Source organism: Triturus cristatus, chromosome 7 (genome assembly GCF_964204655.1).
Source record: "Triturus cristatus chromosome 7, aTriCri1.1, whole genome shotgun sequence".
NCBI classification, from domain to species: domain Eukaryota; kingdom Metazoa; phylum Chordata; class Amphibia; order Caudata; family Salamandridae; genus Triturus; species Triturus cristatus.
Window position 1 is genome coordinate 1,329,617,435 of NC_140590.1, and position 23,478 is coordinate 1,329,640,912.

The window sequence follows — 23,478 nt, forward strand, 5'->3', positions numbered from 1 at the left end:
ATTTGCATCAGCACTAACTTTTGAATCATCAAAGTCTATCATGAATAAACCAGATAATGTTTTCACTCGTGACAAAGCTACATAAGCCATACCTTCTTTGAACACAGTTGAACCAATGTTCACAAAAGCACAATCTACAGTCAATCCTTGAGACTTGTGAATAGTTACAGCATATGCTAGAGAAAACGGAAACTGCTTCCTACGTACATATAAGTCTTTCACAAGCATGAAACGAACTGAACAACGACAAATGTCTTTAACTTCTATCTGATCAAATTTTATTTTTAAACATTCAATTCCATCTTTTTTCTGATAATTAATAAAACCCACAACTCTTCCCATAGCTCCATTAACTAAACCTTTTTCAACATCCAAATTTCTCCTTAAAAATACTCTACAGTTCATGCAAACATAGATTTTTTTTTCTAATCCAGCTGTTTTGGAAATGTTCTTCTCTAGTGAATCCAATTTATTTTTCAGTGTGCCTGTTAATGTGATAGTAATTCTTCCATCCTGAATTTTGTCCACTGCTTCCAATTTCCTGATATCTTCCTTTTCCAATTTTAAAAGCTCCTCATTGAATATTGAGCATTCACGTAGAGTTGGCATTAAGCAGATGACACTTTTCTTTTCTGCAATGTTCTTGTATATCTTCTCTGCAACTATTTCTTCCTTTGGAAATAAATTATGTAGCAGCCGACTCTGTAATGCTTTTTTGCCAACTTCTGTGAGTAGTCTAATTCTGATATCTTTCAGAATACTTCCATATTCTTCATCGTTTGCTTGCCTCATATTAGTAGTAAGTTCCTTGTACTGAAAGGACCAAATATTTGCTTTACCGATGCTTCCCAATGACTTCTTTGTGTCTTCATGTGTCACAGTATTAAACACTGGTTGTCCTTTAACTGGAGTAAGTTGTAGAAGATCCCCAAAAACTATGACCTGTTTTCCACCAAATAACATGTCATAGTCTGTCCTTAGAATTTGCTGCATTCTTAAATGCACAAAGGCAAGCATTAAGTTTGATACCATGCTCACCTCATCAATAATGAGAACTTGCATCTTCTTCAATACTCTTGAAACTTCCAAGCATGCTTCTCCAGTTAGCTTGTTGTATTGTATTTTGTTCTCATGCTCCACTGGTAACATTAGCAAACGATGTAAGGTGATTCCTTTTATGTTATATGCTGCTAACCCAGTTGGAGCAGTAACCACACAAGACAAAGTAGAATCCGTTTTTTGCTGTAGGTAGCTTCTGATGACTTTTATTAGGAAACTTTTTCCAGTTCCAGCTTGTCCGCTTACATACATCCTGATTGGATGAAATGATGTGCATGAGCACTGTTTTTTTTCATGTAGAAATCCGTGATCAATTTTGCTTCTGATCTCTTCATAAATTTGTTGCTGCTCTTCATTCAGTTGTCTTTCCAAATTTTGTAAGTCTATAAATTCTTCTTGAGCTTGATTCATAGCCGTTTCCACTTCATTCATGGCTATTGATGCTTCATTTTCAACGATTGGTTGTCCTAGGGGATCTTGACTGAGTGTTCCTGAACTTTGGCTGTCTTGAGAACTGTCTCTAGCTACTTCAGCTGCAATTGTAGTTTCCTGTTCAATTTCTTCATTTAACATTTGCAGATAAGTTGAGAATGTACTGCATTGTATGCTGTCTTTGCAAGCATTAAATGAATCTTCATAGCTTTGAAATTCTCCCAGTAGTTCATCCTCTGTACGCCATGGTTTAAACAGCTGTAAAAGAGCCAAGTAGTAAAATTCCTTTTTGTCAGTAGTGTCGCAACTCAGCTTCCTGTGATTTATCAAACTTCCTTTTGTTTGCTTCACCAAACATCCTTCCTCACCAATGACTTTATATTTTCCATTGTCTTCTGCGGCTTTCCGTGAATAAATGTAGTTCTGCAGCACTTCATAGAGACACATGTTCTCCAGATGATGACTTCTTTTTGGATAATATGTGTCCAACATGTTTGATTTCAAAATATCTGTACTTTCTGGGTCATTCTCGGCCAAATATTCAATTTCTCCAACAGATTTCAGTACCCGATTTCTCATTGCTGCAAGGCCTAAACTTGCCCAAATTCTTCTTCTTGATTTCGAGTAGAGACTTGCAGAAGATAACCTATCTGAACATTCGTAGGATCCAATTTCTCGATGCGATAACATCTTTAAACTGAAACTGTACAGCTTCTTACTGACAGTCTTCTCGTGAGAAATCTCTTCCCACATTTCTTTCAATTCAGTTTTTTCAGATTTAGTAATGTAAGACGTTACATATCGAGCAACAGCAATGGAATTGTCAGCTACATACTGTATATCCATGTTAGCATTCCACATGGATAAAATGACTGGGTTGTAGTCATTTATATTTTTTGATTCTTCTTTTCTTTTTAGGTTGTAGGTATTCTTAGGTGATTTTCTTGTGATAGTATGTCTCACAGATGACATAAAACTGTTTACTCTTCCATTTGAAAGAACAGGTCTAGGAAATCCAAATCGACATTTAGTGTAGTATTTATCTTTGCTCTTGTATTTCCGTCGACAATATTTTCCACACCGATGACTTTGGAAACGTAAAACTTGCTCCTTTAACTTTTTCTCTTCTGTGCTTTTTGGTATAGCACATGTTGCATATTCTTCAATGTAAGATAACACTGCTTCATCTGTATCTGTTCCAAACTTTGGGGCATCCTTGATCCACAACAGCATATGAATATGAGGAGCACCTCTTGCCTGGTACTCTTTTCTCCAAAAGAAATCCACTACTTCTCCAAGAGGTGGATTTTTTTTATTGCAGATGAAGGACATCATAGCCTCAAATCTATGATTGAAATATCTGCAAACATTAACTGGATCCAATGAACACAGTTCTCCTGCTGTCTTGTATTCGATGTTTTTAATGTTTGAATTTGCCTCTCGTAGAAAATCCAGTAAATCATCCCAAGCGTACTCAGCACAGCTTAGGGTAAGGAACCATGTTGGTGTTCCTAAATTCCGTAACATGCATTTTAATTCACCATGGCGTCGGTACCAATATTAATTTGTCCCACACTGACAAGCCATCAGATTGATCAGTTGTGTTTCCAAATGATCATCTCGGTGCTGCACTTTCTCCATAAAATCCTTAGACACATTTTGTAAATGTACTCCACTTTTTAAAATGTGATTTACTGCATAAGATAGTGCAGACAAGTCGCTTTCAAATAAAAGATGGAACAAATAAGGAATACTTTGTCAATCTGGGATCTTCAGCATATAGTCTTGTAGTCCGATACTCAGAAGCTGGAATCTGTTCTGGACGTTCATCGTATCGTCCTCCTTTTCCTTTAGGAAACAGCTGGGGAAAACATCGAGCTTCCAAGCTCTCCTCCCATACACTCACGGGAGTTCCTTTTGCTTTCTTCATCTGAAACAGATCAATATTGTCTCCCATAACTTCTTTTGAATGTAGAGGATGTATGCTAAAATGTTCATAAATTTCTTCTTCCTTTGACTTGTCCACTTTTTCAATTTGTCCAGTTGGTGTTTCTGTGTCTTCTTGTAAATCTTCTTCTTCTTCTATATAAATTGATTCATACCATTTGTTATTCCTTTTCAAATACAAATTTGCTCTTTGTACTTTCCGTACATCTACCAGCTCCTGCCAAATCTTATTCTTTGTAGGTACACCATTAACCAGAATAACTAATGGTTCAGTTTCCAAAGTATCTGCATCAATAGTTTCCATATTTTTTTTCAAATCCAAGGGCAAATACACCACTCTACCTTTTTAAACCTCTCAGTAAATCTGAAGGAGGTAATTTACCAGTTTTGGGCTCCATACGTACTATGGTCTGGAACGGATGAACACATTGAATAAGTATAGACTCGTATGTATTTAATTCAGAAAGTTCGGCAGGAATAACTTCCAATTCTAAATTATTATGTACAGCTCTGGTCGGCATTCTATTTTCCTCTAACTTGTTGTAACAGTATTTACAAATACGCTGATCTTCACCCAATTCAAAGCAATTTTCAAGAAATATATATGTGGCAAAATCCTTCCACTTATAATTATCTTTATTTTCACTCTTTCTGTAGAGATCAACATTCCTAGTTTGTTTTCTATAATGAGTTCTGCGGCAACAAATACAAGTTATATTTGGTCTTTCATTAGAGATTATTGCAAATTTTGTTATGTGATCATTAAATGTTTTACTTACAGAGGGTTCTACATTCTCTTCCACTTCCTCATTTACTGTGTCCTTTTCTGCACCGTCTTGTTCAGGACCAAAGTAACAAAACTGAATTTCATCAATAACCTTCTCTACATCTGATACCGATCCACGGAACAGAGCCCTATTCAATTCATCTAACTTTATTGCTGGACTTTTAGCAAAATACAACAGTCTCAAACTTTCTCATTTCAGTATGATGAACAGCCAGCATCCTAAAATGATGGAAAACACTATTACACACTTTTCTAGATAGACAAGCCAGAGAATGACCCTGCAAACCAGTATTCTCTCACTCTGCATGGATCTAGACTTTGAAGCACCTTAATCTTCTGTTTTACACTTTTTTTACTATATTCTCTTAGAAACTCACGAAATTTATCAATAGATTCCTGACGCACAGTGCAAATACTACTACAATTCCAAGTGTACACTGGGGCTTTAGGACGTCTCCCCATAGCCTCATCCGCCATCACTTGTACCTCATCTCTTGGAACCATTATCTCCTTCTCCATTATGCAACCATTTTTCACTTCATAAGCACGACCTCTGGTGTCAACTGCATGCAGCAAACTATTACTTTGAAAATAACTCTTCATTAAAAAAGGTTCACTACTTGAACTATGCATCCATTCTCCTAAAAACACTTTACAAAAGTTTGTTCTTTTCACTACTCTTTTCCTTTTGCTTTGTGATTTCAGTACATTAACCATTTTATCTAATGTACGCATCCTATTCAAAATTAAAATGAATAGTTTCCTTTTTAATTCTAATGCCTTTGCTGCAATGGCTTCAATTTCTTTTTTTCTCCTGTAATATTTTGCCTTTTTCTTATTTCTTCACATCCTTTATCAAATTGGACATAACTCTTCTCTGAAACATTTTTCTACGTATCTCTTTAAACGCTGTTTTTCTGTTTAAGTTAATCTTTGTTATTGCAGAAGGTATATTTGCATTAACTAAATTCTCAATTTTTTCCTGTTCTTTTCTATTGAAAACATTCTTTCCAGTACAGACATTTTGTACATTTTTCCTTTTTTTGAAGATGTTCTTTAAAAAATCTTTTGTCTGCTTACCAGAAGACTTTCTCTTTTTCCCAACATGAGCATCTCCAACTAACTTAGGTCCTCCAGTTGTCTTCAAATATAGTTTTTTTTTTGTGGTTTTTCCTTACTCTGGATTTTGTAGGCATCTTAAATTTTGTTCACTGCTCTTCAGCAATACCTGAAAAAAACTAAAAAAAAAAAATTCCTTTTTTATATTTAAATATATTACTACATTTTTTATGATCTTTTCAAATCTTAAAATACTAAGTACCCCTTTCCTAGAAGTGAAAATCACAATAACACATTCACAAATTAAATATCAAAAAACAATTCCTGTGTGCACACAGTCATGCTTTGAAATTAGGCAGAAAACGAAATTTCTTTGCCAATTGGAAAGCACACATTCTACTACTTTTTTGGCAAGTAATAAGTACTTTTACAGTCTGACACATTTTGAATCCACTTTTCAGATTCTGATAAAAGCACATGTCCAAACTGCTTTTTGAGACCAGCACCATGTGTAACCTGGGTGACTGACTACACTCCAGCAAGGGCAACCAGCCTTAGTGATGCTGAATGTATTTGCATTACTGACTGCAACCTCAAACCCAACTCTGTTGTGAATACTGTGCATGATTCCACAGGATAAGCAGCTGGGTGTGTGCTAAGAGTCTGCTTCTGCATAAAAAATAGCTCCCCCTTTCCATATAATGCAAATGTAAAATCACCAGAGCAATACCAAACAGATTTCTGAGACCAGCAACATGTGTAACCTGGGTGACTGACTACACTCCAGCAAGGGCAACCAGCCTTAGTGATGCTGAATGTATTTGCATTACTGACTGCAATCTCAAACCCCACTCGGTTGTGAATACTGTGCATGATTCCACAGGATAAGCAGCTGGCTGTGTGCTAAGTCTGCTTCTGTATAAAAAAAATGCTCCTCCTTTACATCTAATGCAAATGTAAAATCACCAGAGCAATACGCAATAAATCTCTGCCTGTAATTCCTATTTGCACACAGTCATGTTTTCATATTAGTCAGAAAACGAAATTTCTTTGCCAATTTGAAAGCACACTTACTACTCTTTTTTTTGGCAAGTGATAAGTACTTTTACAGACTGACACATTATGAATCCACTTTTCAGATTCTTAAAAAAAGCACATGTCCAAACAACATTTTCAGACCAGCAACATGTGTAACCTGGGTGACTGACTACACTCCAGCAAGGGCAACCAGCCTTAGTGATGCTGAATGTATTTGCATTACTGACTGCAACCTCAAACCCCACTCGGTTGTGAATACTATGCATGATTCCTCAGGATATGCAGCTGGCAGTGTGCTAAGAGTCTGCTTCTGCAGAAAAAAATACCTCCCCCTTTCCATCTAATGCAAATGTAAAATCACCAGAGCAATACCAAACAGCTTTCTGAGACCAACAACATGTGTAGCCTGGGTGACTGACTACACTCCAGCAAGGGCAACCAGCCTTACTGATGCTGAATGTATTTGCATTACTGAGTGCAACCTCAAACCCTTAAAGTATTCCTTATTTATACCAGTACACCTTAATTTATGGTGAAAACATAGTCCATATTATTTTACATGTTCCTCACATTTAAATTTCTCCCAAAACAGAAAATGATAAACACAACTTCAACAAAAGGAATTCCAATTCTATTATTAATTTCTTAATTTACCATATACATCCCCTCTCAAACTCTAAACTCACCTTTAAAATTAGTTAGCTGTGAAAGAAATGTGGCACTCAAACAGCAGATTATCAGAGCCAGGATCTCTGTTCTGTACACCTCTCCTCTCAGCAGAACCAGATAATGGCAAAATCTCCCTCTCTTTTTCCACACATATACATGTTAGTTTCAAATCTCAGTGCTTCCCCCTTTTTTCAAATGTAATCACACATTTCTATTGGTTGAAAACCAACCCTTATCCAAAAGTACCCTTCCCCCAACTTGACTTCTGCCTAGTACCCTTCCCCCAACTTGACTTCTGCCTGCTACCATAGCAACAGCTCTTGAAACACTGCTGTGTAGAGTTAGGTCAGAAGTTCACCAAACAATGTTTCATTTCCAAAGAGCAGGAGTGCCTGACTTTTCAAACCTAACAGCAAATCCATAGTACTGTTCTTTGGTAACACATTTTTCTGTACCAATACAAAACATGCTTCTATAAATTTACACATACAGCCTAGTTTTTTTTGTAGAATGGTATGAAACAGCCAATCAGTTCTTTTAAAAAAAAAAAATATATGTATGCCTCCATTTCCAAACTGTCTCATTTCTTTTTACCATTCTACTGAATTACACCTCCTGAGTGCATCCAGTTCTCCTTTGAAGATGTTCCGTGTGGATTGTAGGGCACAGCTATGTCTTCTGGAGTGAAAAGTATGCAGAGAAAACAGGTATGGTGAGAGACCTTGCTTTGCCAAATGTAGACATTAAATGGATTGGTCAGAGAGGGTTAAAGTGGCACCAATTGATGCCATTGGTGAAATCCTTCATGCAAATCCAACACCCTGACCTCATAATAGTGCACTGTGGTGGCAATGACCTAGGCACTTTGACTGGGTTAGGTCTGGAAATGCTTATGAAGAAGACCTTTGCACAACTGTTTTCACTTTTCCCTAAAACTGCCTTTGTGTTTTCTAACATATGCCAAAGGCAAAAATGGAACTGGTCCAATCATTTCTGTCCACAGATTGACAAAGCAAGAAAGCACGTCAAATCTGTTTCTGCTTTCCTCCGAGACTATGGTATGGGTTCCATTTACCACAACAACTTGCGTTACGACATGCAAGACATTTATAGAGGAGATGGTGTACACTTCAATGATGAAGGGAACAGAGTCTTCCTCTTGAACCTTAGACTCTGCATCGGTACTTACTTGTAGGTACCACTAAAAAATCACTTCATAAACACAACGGCTCTTTTTAGAGCCCCCTAATATCTAAACACTTAAATCTGCATTTCTTTTTTTATATTTTTTCTACTGTACGCGTACGGTGAGCTTACCGTACGCGTACCCCGCGATTTTTTTTTAAATTAATAAAACAATTTTTTGTACTTTTCTGTCCTTCTTTGACCCCTTTTCAAATGTTATGGGGTCTAACTCTCTTCCTTGCCCCCTTTTCAAGTTATCACCCTTTTTTTTCTGAGTGAAACACACAAAATGGCGGCCGCCGCTTCCTGGTTTCGACCGATTCGAATGTTTACTAAGATCTAACAGCCAATCAGAATCGCGCTCGCGCACGTCACCGTACGCGTACGGTAAGCGCACCGTAAGCTGGCTCAGATATATATATTGATTTAAAGGCTATTTTCTCAGAATCTACTGAACAGATTTACACAACCTACAAAAGGCACTTCCTTGACCTGAGGACTACCTCTCTGCCAAATTTCATTTAACTCTGTTCAGCCGTTCGGGCTGTAGCTGTGTCTAAAGGTCCTATGGAAAAATGCATGGGATAAACGTGTTTTGGGACCCCCCTTTTATCTCAGCCCCCGCTTAACTAATCCCCCGAGACTTTCAGGGTAGGAGCGGAGCGCAGCGCCCCACCTATTTTGAAAATTTGGCGAGGATTCGTCGACCGGCGCCAAAGTTATTCAAAATAGAATGTTGCGGTTTTCCTATGGAAACAGGGTCCTAACTATAACTACCTACTGGCGACCGCCAGTAGGTAATATATATGTATATGTATATATATGTATATATATGTATAATATATAATTTCCGATCTCATAACGACATATATATATGTGTGTGTGAGACAAGTCAGTTGCACAGCTGACTCTTATAAGGCACTGGCCTTTTGGAAACTGCAAGCATAACTTTTTGCAGTTTGCACTTGCTAGGGGAAAGCAAAAAAACAATTCTCTCCTGTAGCGCTCTCACATTTACAGGGCTGGCACAGCGCTTTGTTCTTAATAGTGCTCTTCCCACCCAGTCCATAGGTACATCAGGCATCTCCGGGGCCAGTACATGCCAGAGGTATACTGGTCTCCTTGAAGTACTACAGAAGCCTGGTGGTTCTTATTTTTGCCCAACCTTATGCAAAATGTAATGAAATGCTACTATGTATAGGTCGTTTGGGTTGGGGAAGTATCAATCCCATTCATGTCAGTTTTCCCCTAGGTTTTCTCCAGCTTCTTCAAACCCGCTGGCCCCCTGCTAAGTTCTCAAGGTTTCCATACAGATTGTACATGCTACCGTGTTTTGACCCTGCATTGAGTTAGACCAGAACTCCACAGTCCTAAAGCAGACACGTTTACGAGAGTTCCGCAGCACTTTGTTGCTCCCCTCCCCCATGTGTCCGGCTCACCTTTTTTTGCAGTCCCTAGATAGGGCAGCTTCAGCCACCCGCCAATACCACGTCCTCCAATCTGCAGGGCCTCATGGTAACTATCAACAAAGGCGCGTGAGCTCTTCTTTGTGTCCCCTTTTGGGGGTGGTGTTTGGGTGAGCACCCTGCAGGATGTGGCGGGATGGCACCGAGTTTTTTTTTTTATGGTAGCAGGCCTACGCCTGTTGGACAAAGGGCTCGCCCATGCACCGTGAAGTATGAGACGAGCTTCTTTCCAGGCTCTGCACAGAAAAACCAAAAATAGACCAGCTGTGCATGGGTGACGTAAGCACTTACTTTCTTTGTGGTGTTTGTCCTTAACCAAATTCCTGCAGGTTTATCCCCAATCCCCCCCTTCCCCAACACACACACGGGCAATCATCTCTTTTGTTGTACTAATCCAGTAACGCAGTAGAGTACAGCAACCCACTTTGAGCAAGAGGCGTTTGACGGCAAGGGAAATATTTACCCACCTGCCCCATACATTTTGTGATAAATAGTTGTGCAGAAGTAAAAGGCGGAAGTACAGTGCCACAAAGACCTGATGTGGTGTGAAGTTTGAACAAGACAGGGAGGCAAAAAGATTTTTTTTTTATTTGAAATCAAACCGCAAAATGGATGACAGGGGGAGAGTGATGGTAGTAAAAGGGAGAGGCGGCATTTTTCAATTCTTGCCTAGGGTGGCAAAACACCTAGAAACGGCCCATGTTTGAAGGGCGGTCCGGCGGGAGAATTTAACAATGATCTTTACTATATGCGGCAATAGCGCCCACCTAACCTACCACCAAGTGTTTAAGCTCGGCTGCAGCACCGACTCATTTTACTTGATGTATATTTAGGACCATTTGTACTTGTTCGCGTTGTATATAACACGTGGGTGTGTACAGGACTTTCATTTTTTTACTTATGGCAACTACCTCTATTTAACTTTCTTCAAAGAAAACCAACAGAGGTATGTAAAATACCAGAATAGCTTTAGCACTCTCTAGATTCTAGTCCATAGAAATTGTCATCCACGAGCACCTGTAGACAATGTTTTTGAAATCTTGTATTTTCAGTGATCTGACAAACGAAGGCCCTGATTTTATATTAAAAACGGAGCTTTGGACAATACTATTTCTTGCTGAAAGGCAATATTTCTCTCCTTGTGGTCCCATACCTGGCGTGTCACGCAGTATGGTGCTTACTTTCCCTCCATGTTAAAGAACAGTAGATGTTTCAGCACCCAGGCTGCATAGCTAAATACATATAAGGTCCCAAAGGTGAGACTGATTGCATTGCAAATGCTTGTTTTGTTAGGCACCGGGAGATTAAGTGATTTGCCCAGAATCACAAGATGTTGAGTGTCTCACAAGATGTTGTGTGGTTGCCGAGACACGAACCCGGTTCCCCAGATTCAAAGTTGACTGCTCATCCTCTACCCAAGAATCCAGTATACTCTTAACTGCAGGTATCGGTACAGAAAGACTCTGCAATGAGCACTACAGCTTCACACTGCCTGCTAAAACCTCATTTCTCCCAACCTCAATACTTGTGCTATTTTTCCTGCTCACTGAAACAGCTGTTCTTGGCTAACGATTCTGTAGCGGCTTCTAAATTGTGCTTCCGATTGTTGCTCGAGAATTAATCCTTTATCAACCAGGTTTATTCTAGGTAGTCTAAAGAAAGAAGGGTGGATTTTACCAATTATTTTGCAGTCCCAAAACCTGTATTTTGGGGTTCTGTGGTTAAGATGGAGAAAATGCCCAGTTCTGAAATTGTTTGTATCGCTTAAAGTGGAACCTGAGCCAGGGGGACGGCTTCCAGCATCTGCACACTCCACCATGCCTTGCTGCCTTTTCCCTAAAAGATAAGGGGATTTAGTTAAAAAAAAGAATAATAAAGTGTAGACTGATCTTGTCCCTCAGAAGCCTAAATCACTGCATTGCTAGCCCATTCAGTGATACTCCCAATAAGAATCTGTTCTCTCGCTGTGCCTCGTGTCCTGGATCGTAAGGGTAGAGGTTGTGGTCCGTGGGCTAAACTGCCGACTTTGGTGCTGGAAACCAGGGTTCGAGCCTCGGTCGCGTCCACATTTTGTGATTCTGGGCAAATCACTTAATCTCCCCGTGCCTGAATGTGTAATGTAAATACGGTGCTCATGTACAGCGCTCCAATACCTTCGGGTCGAGTTCGCGCTATATAAATATGCAACAAAAAGACGTGATCATCCTTCACGTGCCGAGCTCTCCAGGGCCCGATTGCGTGATGGCGCGGGCTTTGGAGGGGTCCTCACGTGACAAAATCCTGCTTTTATTAATCTGGAGATTAGTCCACTACTGAATAGCCATTGTGTACTGCAATTGGTTCGTCACTTTTGAAGTGTAAAAGTAGGGTTGCAAAGCAGGGGGGAGGAAAATAGAGACTGCTTCAGAACCACCTTTTGTAGCCAAGTCCTAAATGGCAAGGTAGTCACCAACCGAAATAGCCCATTTTGATTTGGGAGTTGCAAGACTAGCACAAGCTGTTCTACCGGGCTCTAATTTGTATCTGGTGGGGTGGGGGGGTGGGGGGCTTACAGCCATATTGACAATTTAGTGAGCTTTGTCAATGAAAAATAGCAATCAGATTAACTTTCTTTACTTTTTTTCTGACAGGCCCATCCTCGTGGTGATCAGTACTTACGGACTGGATCCAAATGTCCCAAGCGGAATTCATCATCCAATGGTCACCAGAGCACAACGGGAAACCCACCGCTGACCAGGTCCAGAGGCCTCCTAAGCACACCTGTAGCACAAGGACCAAGGGGAGTCTCTGGCACACACAGTGCAGGAGGGGCTGGTGGGACTGTCTGGGAGTCGCACTCTGCAGGGCCCTGGAGTCCCTTCCACACACCAGTGAACCAGACATGGAACCGGTCCAGAGGTCTCCAGAGCACCCCTGCATTTCCACAGTGGTACTGGCCCAGAGTTTGCCTAGGTACACCAATCGATCTACCAAGGAACTGGCCCAGCGGTCCTATTAGCATGCAAGCAATTCAAAAGCTGAAAGCACACCGTGCCCCAGTGGCGGCGGAGCACTGTTGGAACCCTTCCAACAAATCCAGAAGCCCATGGAAAGGGCGAGTTACTGACCAGAGAGGGCGAGTGGGGAACCGGTGCTCTACAACGAATAGTGGGTCACAGATAGTTACTAGATCCAGTGCACCTCCTACAAGCAGGCAGAGTAATAGATCCAAGGGACTCATTGAGGGCTGTGAAGTGAAGGACGCCCATACTGAATCAAAGCCCTGCCAACCTTCTAATCTTGCTCACATGGAACTATGTTTCAGAGGGTTGATTCAAAGGGCACATCCTCAGTCAACCTCCGCAAGTGTTTTGGGCTCATCGGCACATATAACTATCAGCTGCCCTGCTAGGGACACCCTGACGGAGATATCTGCCAGCCACCTGGCCAGTAATACCCCAGTGCCGTCAGTTCCAATCACCCTTGTGAGTAGTACAACACTGAACTCCCCAGCAAGCACCGCTTTGGCGATTCCAAGCCAGCCTGCTCTGAGCGGTACTGGTGAGGTCAGATTAGTACCAAAAGCTCCAAGTACTGCAGTAGGCAGCACACCAACAGAGCCTACCCTCAATGGCCCAGCCATTAATCTGAAGACACCAGCAGTGAGCAGCCCAGCTAGGAGCACACCAATGCAGACAGACCGCGTAAAGACAGAAAGGAATACTCTAAGCGAGCCTGCCTCAGGCATTCTGTCTACTAATACACCAATCCAAGCAGATACCAACAGTACAGCAACACCGGATCAGGCAGTCCGACACTTTACCACTGGCACTCAAACGAAACCACCACCGAGTGGCCCTGTAAAAATCAGGCACTGGCCGCTGGCTCCCTGGATGCCTGTTAGTAAAAAACCTTCTTTCGGTGCAATGATGGAGCAAAACTCTAGTAATTCTAGTGACATGGCACCACAGCAGCCACACCCCGAAGGTACTGGGAAGAGCCGATCAGTACAGCCATCTGCCAGCAGTTCAGCTACTAGCATGCCGATCCAGAATGCCCGAGGCAGGCCAACCATTACCACACCAACACAGACCATCCCAAGCAGCCTAGCAAGTTGGACATACATGCAGGCAGCCCCCACCAGCACTACCATACAAAGACAAACCGTGCCTAGCACCCCATCTGATAGCGCACACATGCAAACAGCCCCAAGAAGCCCAGATAGTAGCACACCAGGGCTGCCAATCTCTGATAGTCCAGCTAGTGGCACACCACTGCAGCCCACCACAAGCAGCCCAGCCAGTACCACACCAATACAAATGACCTCGAGCAGTTCAGCTAGTTTTATAGAGACAAAAAATTCATCTAGCAACACTACTGCTAGCATGCAAACACAGAGAACCCCATGCAGCTCAGTCTGTAGCACAGCAGTGCAACCAGCTTTCTATATTCCAACTAGAAACTCTACAATGGAGAAGGCCCTGTGCAGGCAAGTGAGTACCACACCAATACAAAGGACATCAAACGGTCACAGTGGAGCATCCCCACTGCAGAAGGCTCCAAGCAGCATGATCAATAGCATACAGACGACTGCCAGTAGCACACTAGTGCAGACTAGTCCAGAAAACCCAGCCAGTAACACAAATACAGTAGACCTCAGCAGCTTTGCTGGGAGCAAGTCAACACAGCCAGTCCTTAGCATACTGTCTGCAAGCAGCCCTGTGCAGCCCAGTCGTCCTGTCAAAGTCCGGCCAATGCAGCTGGCCCCATGGATGCCAGTCAGGTGCCAGTCATTGCGGGTGCAAATGTGTGCTCCAGCTTTGAAGCAGAACTCCGACAACTGCACTATTGGTCCATTAACCAAGGAAGACCCGCGTAGGTTGGCTGTTACTATTCAGTCAGACCCCAAAGGTTCTCTCACTACAAAATCAACACAGCCCACTGAAGACATGACTTGTATGAGCACAACATTACAGCCAGTCCTCACAGTTGGTAACCAACCAATCCAGTCTTCATGTAGGAGGTCCAATAAGAACGCCAGCAAACAACGGGCCTGTCCGCTCAAGAGGCGGAAACTAGGCCAGCAGGCACTTCATGGTCGACTCACCCCATCACAGTTGGTACTCTGTGGTCATGGTAATAATGCTCCATCAAAGCAGACTACTGGTGTTACCGGTGAGAGTGTACCACCTGAGGACACCCAGGGCATGTCTGTAATTGACACTCTCATACAGTTGCCCATAATCACACCTAGTAAGGACACAGGAAAGGAGCTTTGTGATCAGAGGCCATGTAATGAAAAGGACTCCAAGGAACTCATCCATAATACGACTTTGAGCAGTGCCTTGGATTGCAGTGTGACCAGTGGACTATATCAAGAAATTCCTTCTGATGAGAGCAGTGATGAGATGTGCAGCAAGGCATTTCTGGAGACCGAACCCAGCCCATGCATTAATTGTGCGGAAGCGGTAGGTAAAAAGAAACGCTGATTGCTCGGGGAAATACTTGGGAATGAGGTACTTGCAACATATGCCTTTAAATTTAGATTTCTTGTATATGCCCAAAATTTGACTGCCATCAATCGAAGTCTCCTGAACATAATCTGCCTCCTGGGGCACTTACACAAGTCTCTTGACACCGCTATCTCGCTCGTCCCAAAAGTCCCTTAACTTACAGCTATACCCTTGTGTACGTCTTTGAGATGACACATTTTCCCTTAGAATAAACTTTTCGGCGCTCGTAGTGCTCTCTGATCTTGCCTCAAATCCCCCGGCAAACCTTCCTGCAATGAATGGATTTTATATATTGGGTAGTGAGCTTCTAGATCAGGACATCTGGGCTCTTCAAGCTCAAGTAATACCTTACAGCATTTCTACCTTATGCTGGTGGTTGGGGAGTGGATGTGATCACAATATTGGGCTGGTTGGGAATTGGCTAATTAAATACTGCTATTTCAATTGGTTGCTAGTGAAGTGCTTGATGCTGCTGCCTCTGTCACTGACGAGACACAAGTTCAATTTCCTCATAATTGTATCGCTAATCTATTGCATCTGACTGGCTTTGATGTATATTACTATCAACATCTGCGAAAACTGTCACTATTCCATGCGCCTGGAATAGCTATTGTGTATTTATTTTTGTGTGCAAGATTGCTTTGTAATTTGAATGACAATAGCATACATCTGTCTGCAAATTACTTTGCAGGCTAATCTACGTTTTCAGTGTGTGCAATTTTAGAAGGCAGTGGTCTGTTTCTGGGGGCTGCAAGAGCAGTGTCCATACTCCCTTATACCTGCCCCAGTTTGGTACCCCACTACAGGCATACATCTGATTAGAGTGCAGCAGGCAGGCCCTCCCGCAAGCCATGCCTAAAGGCATTCAGTTGTCCAGTTAATGTTTAATAGGACTGTTTTTAGGTGTGGTTTAGCTCCCCTCTCGGGATATAGAAAAGCAGGAAATGCTCGACTTTGGCTACTTTTTATAAGAGGGATGTTCGAAATGAGCATCTCTAGTTGGAAGAGGTAGGTACCTTGGTCCAAGTAGGGATCCTTCTTCCTAGTCAGGATAAGGGGGGGGGGATATACTCCTCAAATAACCCCTGCTCACCCCCTTGGTAGCTTGGCACGAGCAGTCGAGCTTATCTCAGAGGCAGTGTGTAAAGCATTTGCACATAACCAACAGTAATAGTGAAGCCACGACAAAAGGCTACCACACCAGTTAAAAAAAAAGATCCAATATTTTTATATATCTAAAACAAGACCAAACTATAAGAATCCAATAGACAGTACTTTAAAAATATATACTTTGCCAGATATCTTTAAAATTGCAGAATTACCTTAAACACAGTATGAGTCAGTAACACTATCAGTGGCTACCTTGATGCTGAAAACGGAATAACTGTTCTAGCTGAGCGTGTCGGTACAGGCCAGCGAAAGTGTGGACAGACTCAGTAACAGTACCTTTCTCGTTGCGGCTGGCACGTTGGTGCGAACCAGTCATGGCAACCATTGTGGTTGCATTGTAAAATTGAAGCGGTGCGGTGCTCTCGATGCAGTGCAGGCAGCGGCTCAGTGACTATCGCCCAGACTGCTTCGGTGAGACCAAGCCTCATGGTGCAGGGCGAGGAGTTTCTTGATGCGGTGCAGGCAGGTTGCGGTGCAAGTGACAGCCGGTTAGCGGGAGCTGGTCAGTCTGCCGAGACTGCTGTGTGGAACGAGGTGGTGCATCAAATCTTACGAGCGGTGCCCCCTAGCCACGATGTGGTCACGGGTGTCAAAGTCGGCAGCATCTGAGACCAGGATGGCATAGTGAAGCGAGGTGGTGAGGAGTGCAGTGCTCACAGGTCACAGTGCAAGCAGCGGCTCAGTGGCGGCAGTTATTGGTGAGACCAGGGTTGTGGTGCGAGGTGGGGCCATGCCTTCTGCAGTGCTGTCAGTGCCAATAACAGTATGTTGCAGTTCCCTTCTCTGTGGCAACAAACAGCGGTTCCAGAAGCGGTACCCAGAGGTTGTTCAAGTCTTCGCAGTCCCTGAATTCAGAACGGAGGCAAGCTCGCCTTCAAGCCCTTAGAGATACTCAGCACAAGCAAAGAAAGTTCAGTCCAGTCCTTTCACTGCCCAAGGCAGAAGCAGCAACTGCAGTTCAACCCAAAAAAGCAACAGCAGCTTATGGACAGTACTCCTCCTGGCAGCTCTTCCAGCTCTTCTTGGCAGATTTCTTGATTCCAGCTAGTTCTAAAGTGTTGGAGTCTGGGCCCCAATACTTATGCTCAAAATTCCTTTGTTCTCTCAGGCAGAGTGTCTGCTCATCCAGAACCAGTTCTACCTCTCTGGCCCAGCTTCCCAGCAGGAGGTGGGGACAGCATTGTCCAAGGCAGACGGGACCTATTCAGGTGCAAGGGAAATCTCCCCCCACTACTCTGAATGCAGCCCAGGTCTATTTAGCCTGGGCCTGGCTTATTCAGGAAAGGCAGGACACATCAACCCCCCCCCCCCTTGCTGGCCATCTGAGAGAATGCATCTTCCCAACCCCTGTCACTCCAATGCCAGACAGTCAATACACAAATCAGCAGAGGCGCATAAAATGGCAAAGCAAGAAAGTACCTACTTTATAAAATTGGTATTTTCAAATACAGAACATAAAAATCACCATTTTTTTAAACCTATTTTATTGGTTTTCATACAAAACATCTTCACATGGTAAACTATGTAGTTATAGGTTACATACCATTGCTCTTGGCTGGAATAATCTACCACGGCTATTTGCATATGCTTCAGTTGGTGTAACAGCCGTGCCAACCATGTTTACAAGTATAGGTACCACAATAACAGTACCTAGAGTGGGTATATTTACAGTCTTCATGTTAACATAACTTTCCTACTCTCCTCCCTAGGCCTATGGACTGTACTCCCTTCCTACCCCCCTTGACTCACTCCTATCCTCTTGCAGGATAATAATGTGCGCGGTTCTACTATATTTGTACATGTATTCCTGACTGCATCGCGTGCAGCTACATATGTTCCCACAGTGGTATTAATTGGGTGGTTCTGTCTCTGTACATCCGACTTTAGTATGAACTATATAGTTATTCCCCATGTTATATCATGTTGGCGGGGGTTCAAAGGTTATTAATAGTTCTAGCTTTGCATCCCATCCCAGAGAAAATTTGGCGTCTTCCGCAGGCCTCTACTTTCCTCCCTCCTTATCGCCATTCTTTAGGCTCTCCCCATTCCAGTTGATGATCGCAGGAAGCATCGCAGACTTCCCCCCCCCTCATGGTAATTGATCATTTTGCTAGTATCAAGGCTAAATTAGCAAATCAGGTTTGTACTTTGTTTCTTGTGGTCATGTCGCAGCCCCAGTATACAGTATTTTGCCGTAGCTCCTCCGGCAATACTAGTTAGTCCCTAGGACCCTTATAACTGTAGCCCAGAAGGTAGCCAGACGTGATCAGGCCCACATGTGCACCAGGTCAGCTGTATGTGCAAGACATTGTGGGCAGCAGTCCTTGCCTCTGGATACATTTTACTTAATCGATGTAGTTAAAGAGGCCCTGTGCAGCACCATGTATTGAATGAATAAAAATTTGGCATTAAGGGATACCTTCTTGGGATACTCAAGGAGGGAGTCCCATTCCTTGTCTGACAGTTCTCTCCTGATGGCCGCATTCCACTTTGCCACGCTGCCAGGGAGGTTGCCGCATGGGAACGGATACCTCTATAAAACCACTGAATCAAGTGACACTCGTTGCCCATATGTACCCATAAGGTATAGTGTATGCCTAGTTTGTGTGTTGGGGGTTCTTTATGATCTGGCACCCAATTCCGTTTAATGTAATCTGGTAATGCTTGCATGCAGAATTTAAAGGGACCTGGGGACACTGCTCCCATGGCGAAGTTCTTGTGATCTAGTAACATACTTTCCCCAAACAGCATCCCAACATTGTTCACACCTTCCTGTGTACACCTGGAGATGCTCTTGGCAGTGATTACTCCTGTAGGTGTGGGGATCCCTTCTAGTGGGACATTGGGGGTGTATAGGAGTACCTGGTCAGTGTATTGTAATGCTCTTTTCCAGTAGGTAAAGGCTACTTTCAGTAGTGTGGGAGCCGTGAATGGAGTCCACCCTCTGGGCAACAAGGTATGAATGGTACCTCAGTCTATTTGCTGCGTCATCCCTATCTCGTGGAGGTTATTGTAGGGAAGTAGTATCTGCTTCTTATGGTTACCCCCACTTTTTGCTTAATGTCTCACTGTTTTTGACTACTCTGACTGGGATCCTGCTAATCAGGAACCTAGTCGATCTGCTTTCTCCCTTAAATTGGCCTGCATGTACTTTAGCACACTCCAGATTGGATACTGGGTTACCCTTATCAGTCCCTAGTATATCTTACACCATGTACCCAGGGCATAGGTACCACAGAGGCCTCCCATGGGCTGAAGCATGTATTATGCCACCCATGAGAGGCCATGCAAAATGGAACTTGAGGTCTGCTACTGCAGCCTGTGTAAAATGGTGCTGGTACCACTTACATTAGATATAGGTTCACTATATCTATAGTCACTACACTTAAAACTTAGAAGTTACCCCTGTAGCAGGCCTTAACAATACTGAAAACAGGGTGCTGGGTTTTATGTGAGAGGGTGCCTCTGTCTCCGTAGGACATATAATTAGAGGTGCATTATAACATTGCGGTAAATGCGATCTCAAACAGCTGCATAGAAACCTATCAAGTTTGGTATCAAACATCTTGGAATCATACCTCCACACCAGTAACTGGTGTGGGAGGTATGATTCCACCCTTCTGAAGCAAGCTTCGTGGGGTCAGTGTTCTCACCGGTGCCAGCCTTCTCGACCCGGACAGCACACAATGGATGCTGCCGACCAGAGACACCTTTCGGCCCTCCTGCTGCTGAACCAAGCTCTGCAAAAACAATTGATGGACAGAATGCAGAACAATGTCATACATTCACCCCAGTACAGAGATCTGGGCCTAAATCCATCGTTTTTTTGCTCACCATGCCATTCCAGTTTGAACCCAGCCATATGCAAATCAGTCTTGACCCTGTGCCCCATGGGAACAGTCCAGCCCGAACTGCCAAGCCAGGTCCTCCCTGGACTGGAAACAAGCATCCTAGGACCGGTTTCGGGCTTTCAGCCCTCGTCAGCCAGGATAGCTTGATTCCAGTGGCATGGAGAGCAAGGGACTCCCGTCTGAGCATACCCTTCCCACTCGGGGTGAAAAATGCAAAAACAACAATTGATGGACAGAATGCAGAACAATGTCATACATTCACCCCAGTACAGAGATCTGGGCCTAAATCCATCGTTTTTTTGCTCACCATGCCATTCCAGTTTGAACCCAGCCATATGCAAATCAGTCTTGACCCTGTGCCCCATGGGAACAGTCCAGCCCTAACTGCCAAGCCAGGTCCTCCCTGGACTGGAAACAAGCATCCTAGGACCGGTTTCGGGCTTTCAGCCGGTCCTAGGATGCTTGATTCCGGTCCAGGGAAGACATGGCTTGGCAGTTCGGGCTGGACTGTTCCCATGAGGCACAGGGTCAAGACTGATTTGCATATGGCCATGTCTAAACTGGGGTGGTGTAGTGGGCAAAAGAACGATGGATTGAACCCAGATCTCTTGACTGGGGGAGAATGTATGCATTGTCAGCATTCCGTCCATCATTTGGTTGTTGTAACGCTGAACCAAGCTCTAGCAGAGGAAGGCGGCACAATAGGCATCCTGTCACAGGGAAGTGTGACCACCCCCAGACAGGATTTAGTGTATTGGGGCTGGGTAGGGTGCACTCAATGCCAGAAAGTCTACACTGGGGACACATTTGGTGTTCCTGTGCATAGTCCAGCACAAGCCAGTTCTGGGAGCCATTGGCTCCTGCTCTAGCATGAAACTGGACAAAGGACATGGGTGTAGCTCTGTCCTGCCCCTCCCCTAGGAGGGTCCCCTGAATCTGTCCAACCCTCTCCTGTGGGTATAAAATGGGTTACTTGCTACAGGACATTGTTTTTTTTTTGTGGACAAGATTCTACAAAGAAACCACTAACCTTCGACCTTCTGGACACCTGGACTTCGCTGGACCTTCGACTGGGCTTGAATTCATCCTCCTTTCCATCCAAACCTTAGTTTGTGCTATGACCTCATACAGACGCCATGCAGGACCTGTGGGGCACTTAAGACAAAGGAAGAATCTCCCTTGGAGTAAAGGAGTCACTCCCCTGCTTTGCAGGGACCTATAGCGCAACATACCGGTAGCTGCTCCTGCCGACTCCAAAGATTTCAGCAACACAGGAGGTAGGTTTCTGAAGCTCCCCGAGGTTTATCTGCCCTCTCACCGAGTTTGATGCCAGTATCCCTCATGGGGGCTGCGTAACCCAAACCCCTGTGAACCCCGTCCATTTTCAAGTGCATATGCTTGTTGGCAATTTCTGAGCTTTTGCATTGGACCCCTGAGCAGTATTTGCACCATGTGCTCCGTGGGCTGTTGCATTGCAATCTTGCTCAAGGTCCCCTTGCGACTCCTGGTCCTTCAGCCTGTGGGTCCTTCTGAGGGTTATCTTGATTGTTCTTGGGTTTTCCTGGTTGCCCCAGACATGCCTGACTCCCCATTGCTTGGTGAGTCCCCTGGACCTTTCTGGTCCACTAGGTAACCTGTTTGACCTTCCTGCATGGGTTGCTTTTGCCAAGGCTTGTTGGTGCTCCCGCCAAACACAGACCCCTCAGCACTAAACATCCTTCGTGGGGCAGCTCACCTCTGGCTCCGGGTCATCCTCGACGTCTCCTGATCCTTGTGGCTGCAGAGTCCAGCATCCCTTATCTGAAGCACTGAACATCGGTGGGAATTTGTCTCGAGTCCATGGTCACTCGAAGTGACAGATTCTGTCCCCTATTTCAGGTTCCTTCCATCCAGAATCCAGGCTTGGATTCCACTGGACCCTTTCACCTTCATGGCAGCTGTGCTTCTTCAGTCTTCCATAGAGAACGACTAGAGTTTCTGACGTCACTTCAGACCTATGCACCCGGCTTCCCTGGGTTAGGTAACTCTGATACTACGGTATCCACAGGTGGGGTGGCTCTTTAAACTCGTAAGTTCCAAAGGGTTTGCTCGAAGTCCTCCTAGAAGGGTCCTTAAACTTTAACTTTGCAACCGCAACTTTCCCATAGTGGTAAGGAGCACGTGGTCGTGTTTCCTCACTGCACCCGTCCTCAGTGGGTCTCCTGTGTAATCACCTTGGTTGGTTCCTTGGGGTTCCAGCGATTCTATGTGCTCTAGGCACGGTCTAGTCGAGTTGTGATTGTTATAACACTATTTTAGTGTATGGTTCGGTCTCCCCCGGGAGCCCGCTGAGTATTGTGCTATGTACAACTGTTCTATTGATCCAGTATTGTGTGCTTTGTTCTATCCTCATGTAGAGGATAGTAGTGTTATATTAATAAATACATAATTTTATATAACTATTGTGTGGTTCTCCTTCGTTTAGTCATTCAGGAGGTGATGTGGTAAAACAAGCTGCTTTACATTCCATCAAGATAAAGCCTGGAGGCTGTTCTCCATGGCTACCACTAGGATAGCTTTCAATGAGGTTTTCTGACCTCATACATCCTAAGGGTCATGTGGACTGGTACAGGGTGCCCACTTTAATTGGTGGACAGCATATACCAGGCCACCTTCTCAGTTATGATCTGCAATCCAGTATAACCACTGCAGTTAGCTCGCATAGCAATATGCCCTTAAATCTGGAACTCCCATGCCCCCTTGTCAGTTCCCATCTGGAGTTTCGAGAGCCATACTCTCCTGCATCCCCTTCCCCATATTAGATCTAGCATGAGTGTATTTAGAGTTTTAAAGATAGCAGGTGGGATCACTATTGGTACATTAGTGAAGTAATAGAGTAGTCTTGTGAGCATGACCATTTTTGTGATGGTGACTCTACCTGCCACTGAGTGGTAGTGAAGTCCAAAAGGTTATTTGAGCTTTAAGTGCCTTGACTGCCCATACGAGATTGCCATCCAGCAGCTCCTGTGGACCCCTGTATATTTGTTTACCTAGGTATTTAAAAGAGATGGGCGCAAATGGGAGTACAGACGGGCCAAAGTGAATTGGCTACTTGCTCCTCTGTGTGGGAATGAACATAATCATTTTTACAAAAATATGCATTTTTACATTCTGAGTTCAGGCACACTAATCTTTACTTTCCTATCTTGTCACAATGGAAACTTATATTTATAAGATGTTATAAACTCCCATTCTACCCTATGGGACAGGTAGCCAGGGCATGTTAAACACACCAGTAAATGTCCTACCTTTAACATTCACAGCACCCTCCCCACAGGGGTACC

The 23,478-nt window shown here is 43.7% G+C and overlaps 1 protein-coding gene across 5 annotated transcripts in view; it reads left to right on the top strand.

Annotated features, from left to right (window-relative positions):
- LOC146811975 (uncharacterized) overlaps nucleotides 1-23,478 on the top strand; it is a 696,581-nt gene that overhangs the window by 184,751 nt on the left and 488,352 nt on the right. For all 5 annotated transcript variants that reach the window (XM_085618952.1, XM_085618950.1, XM_085618951.1 and 2 more), the window contains exon 2: nucleotides 12,273-15,089. In XM_085618952.1, coding sequence (XP_085475078.1) covers nucleotides 12,273-15,089 — 2,817 coding nt within the window. The remainder of the gene's footprint in view (nucleotides 1-12,272; nucleotides 15,090-23,478) is intronic.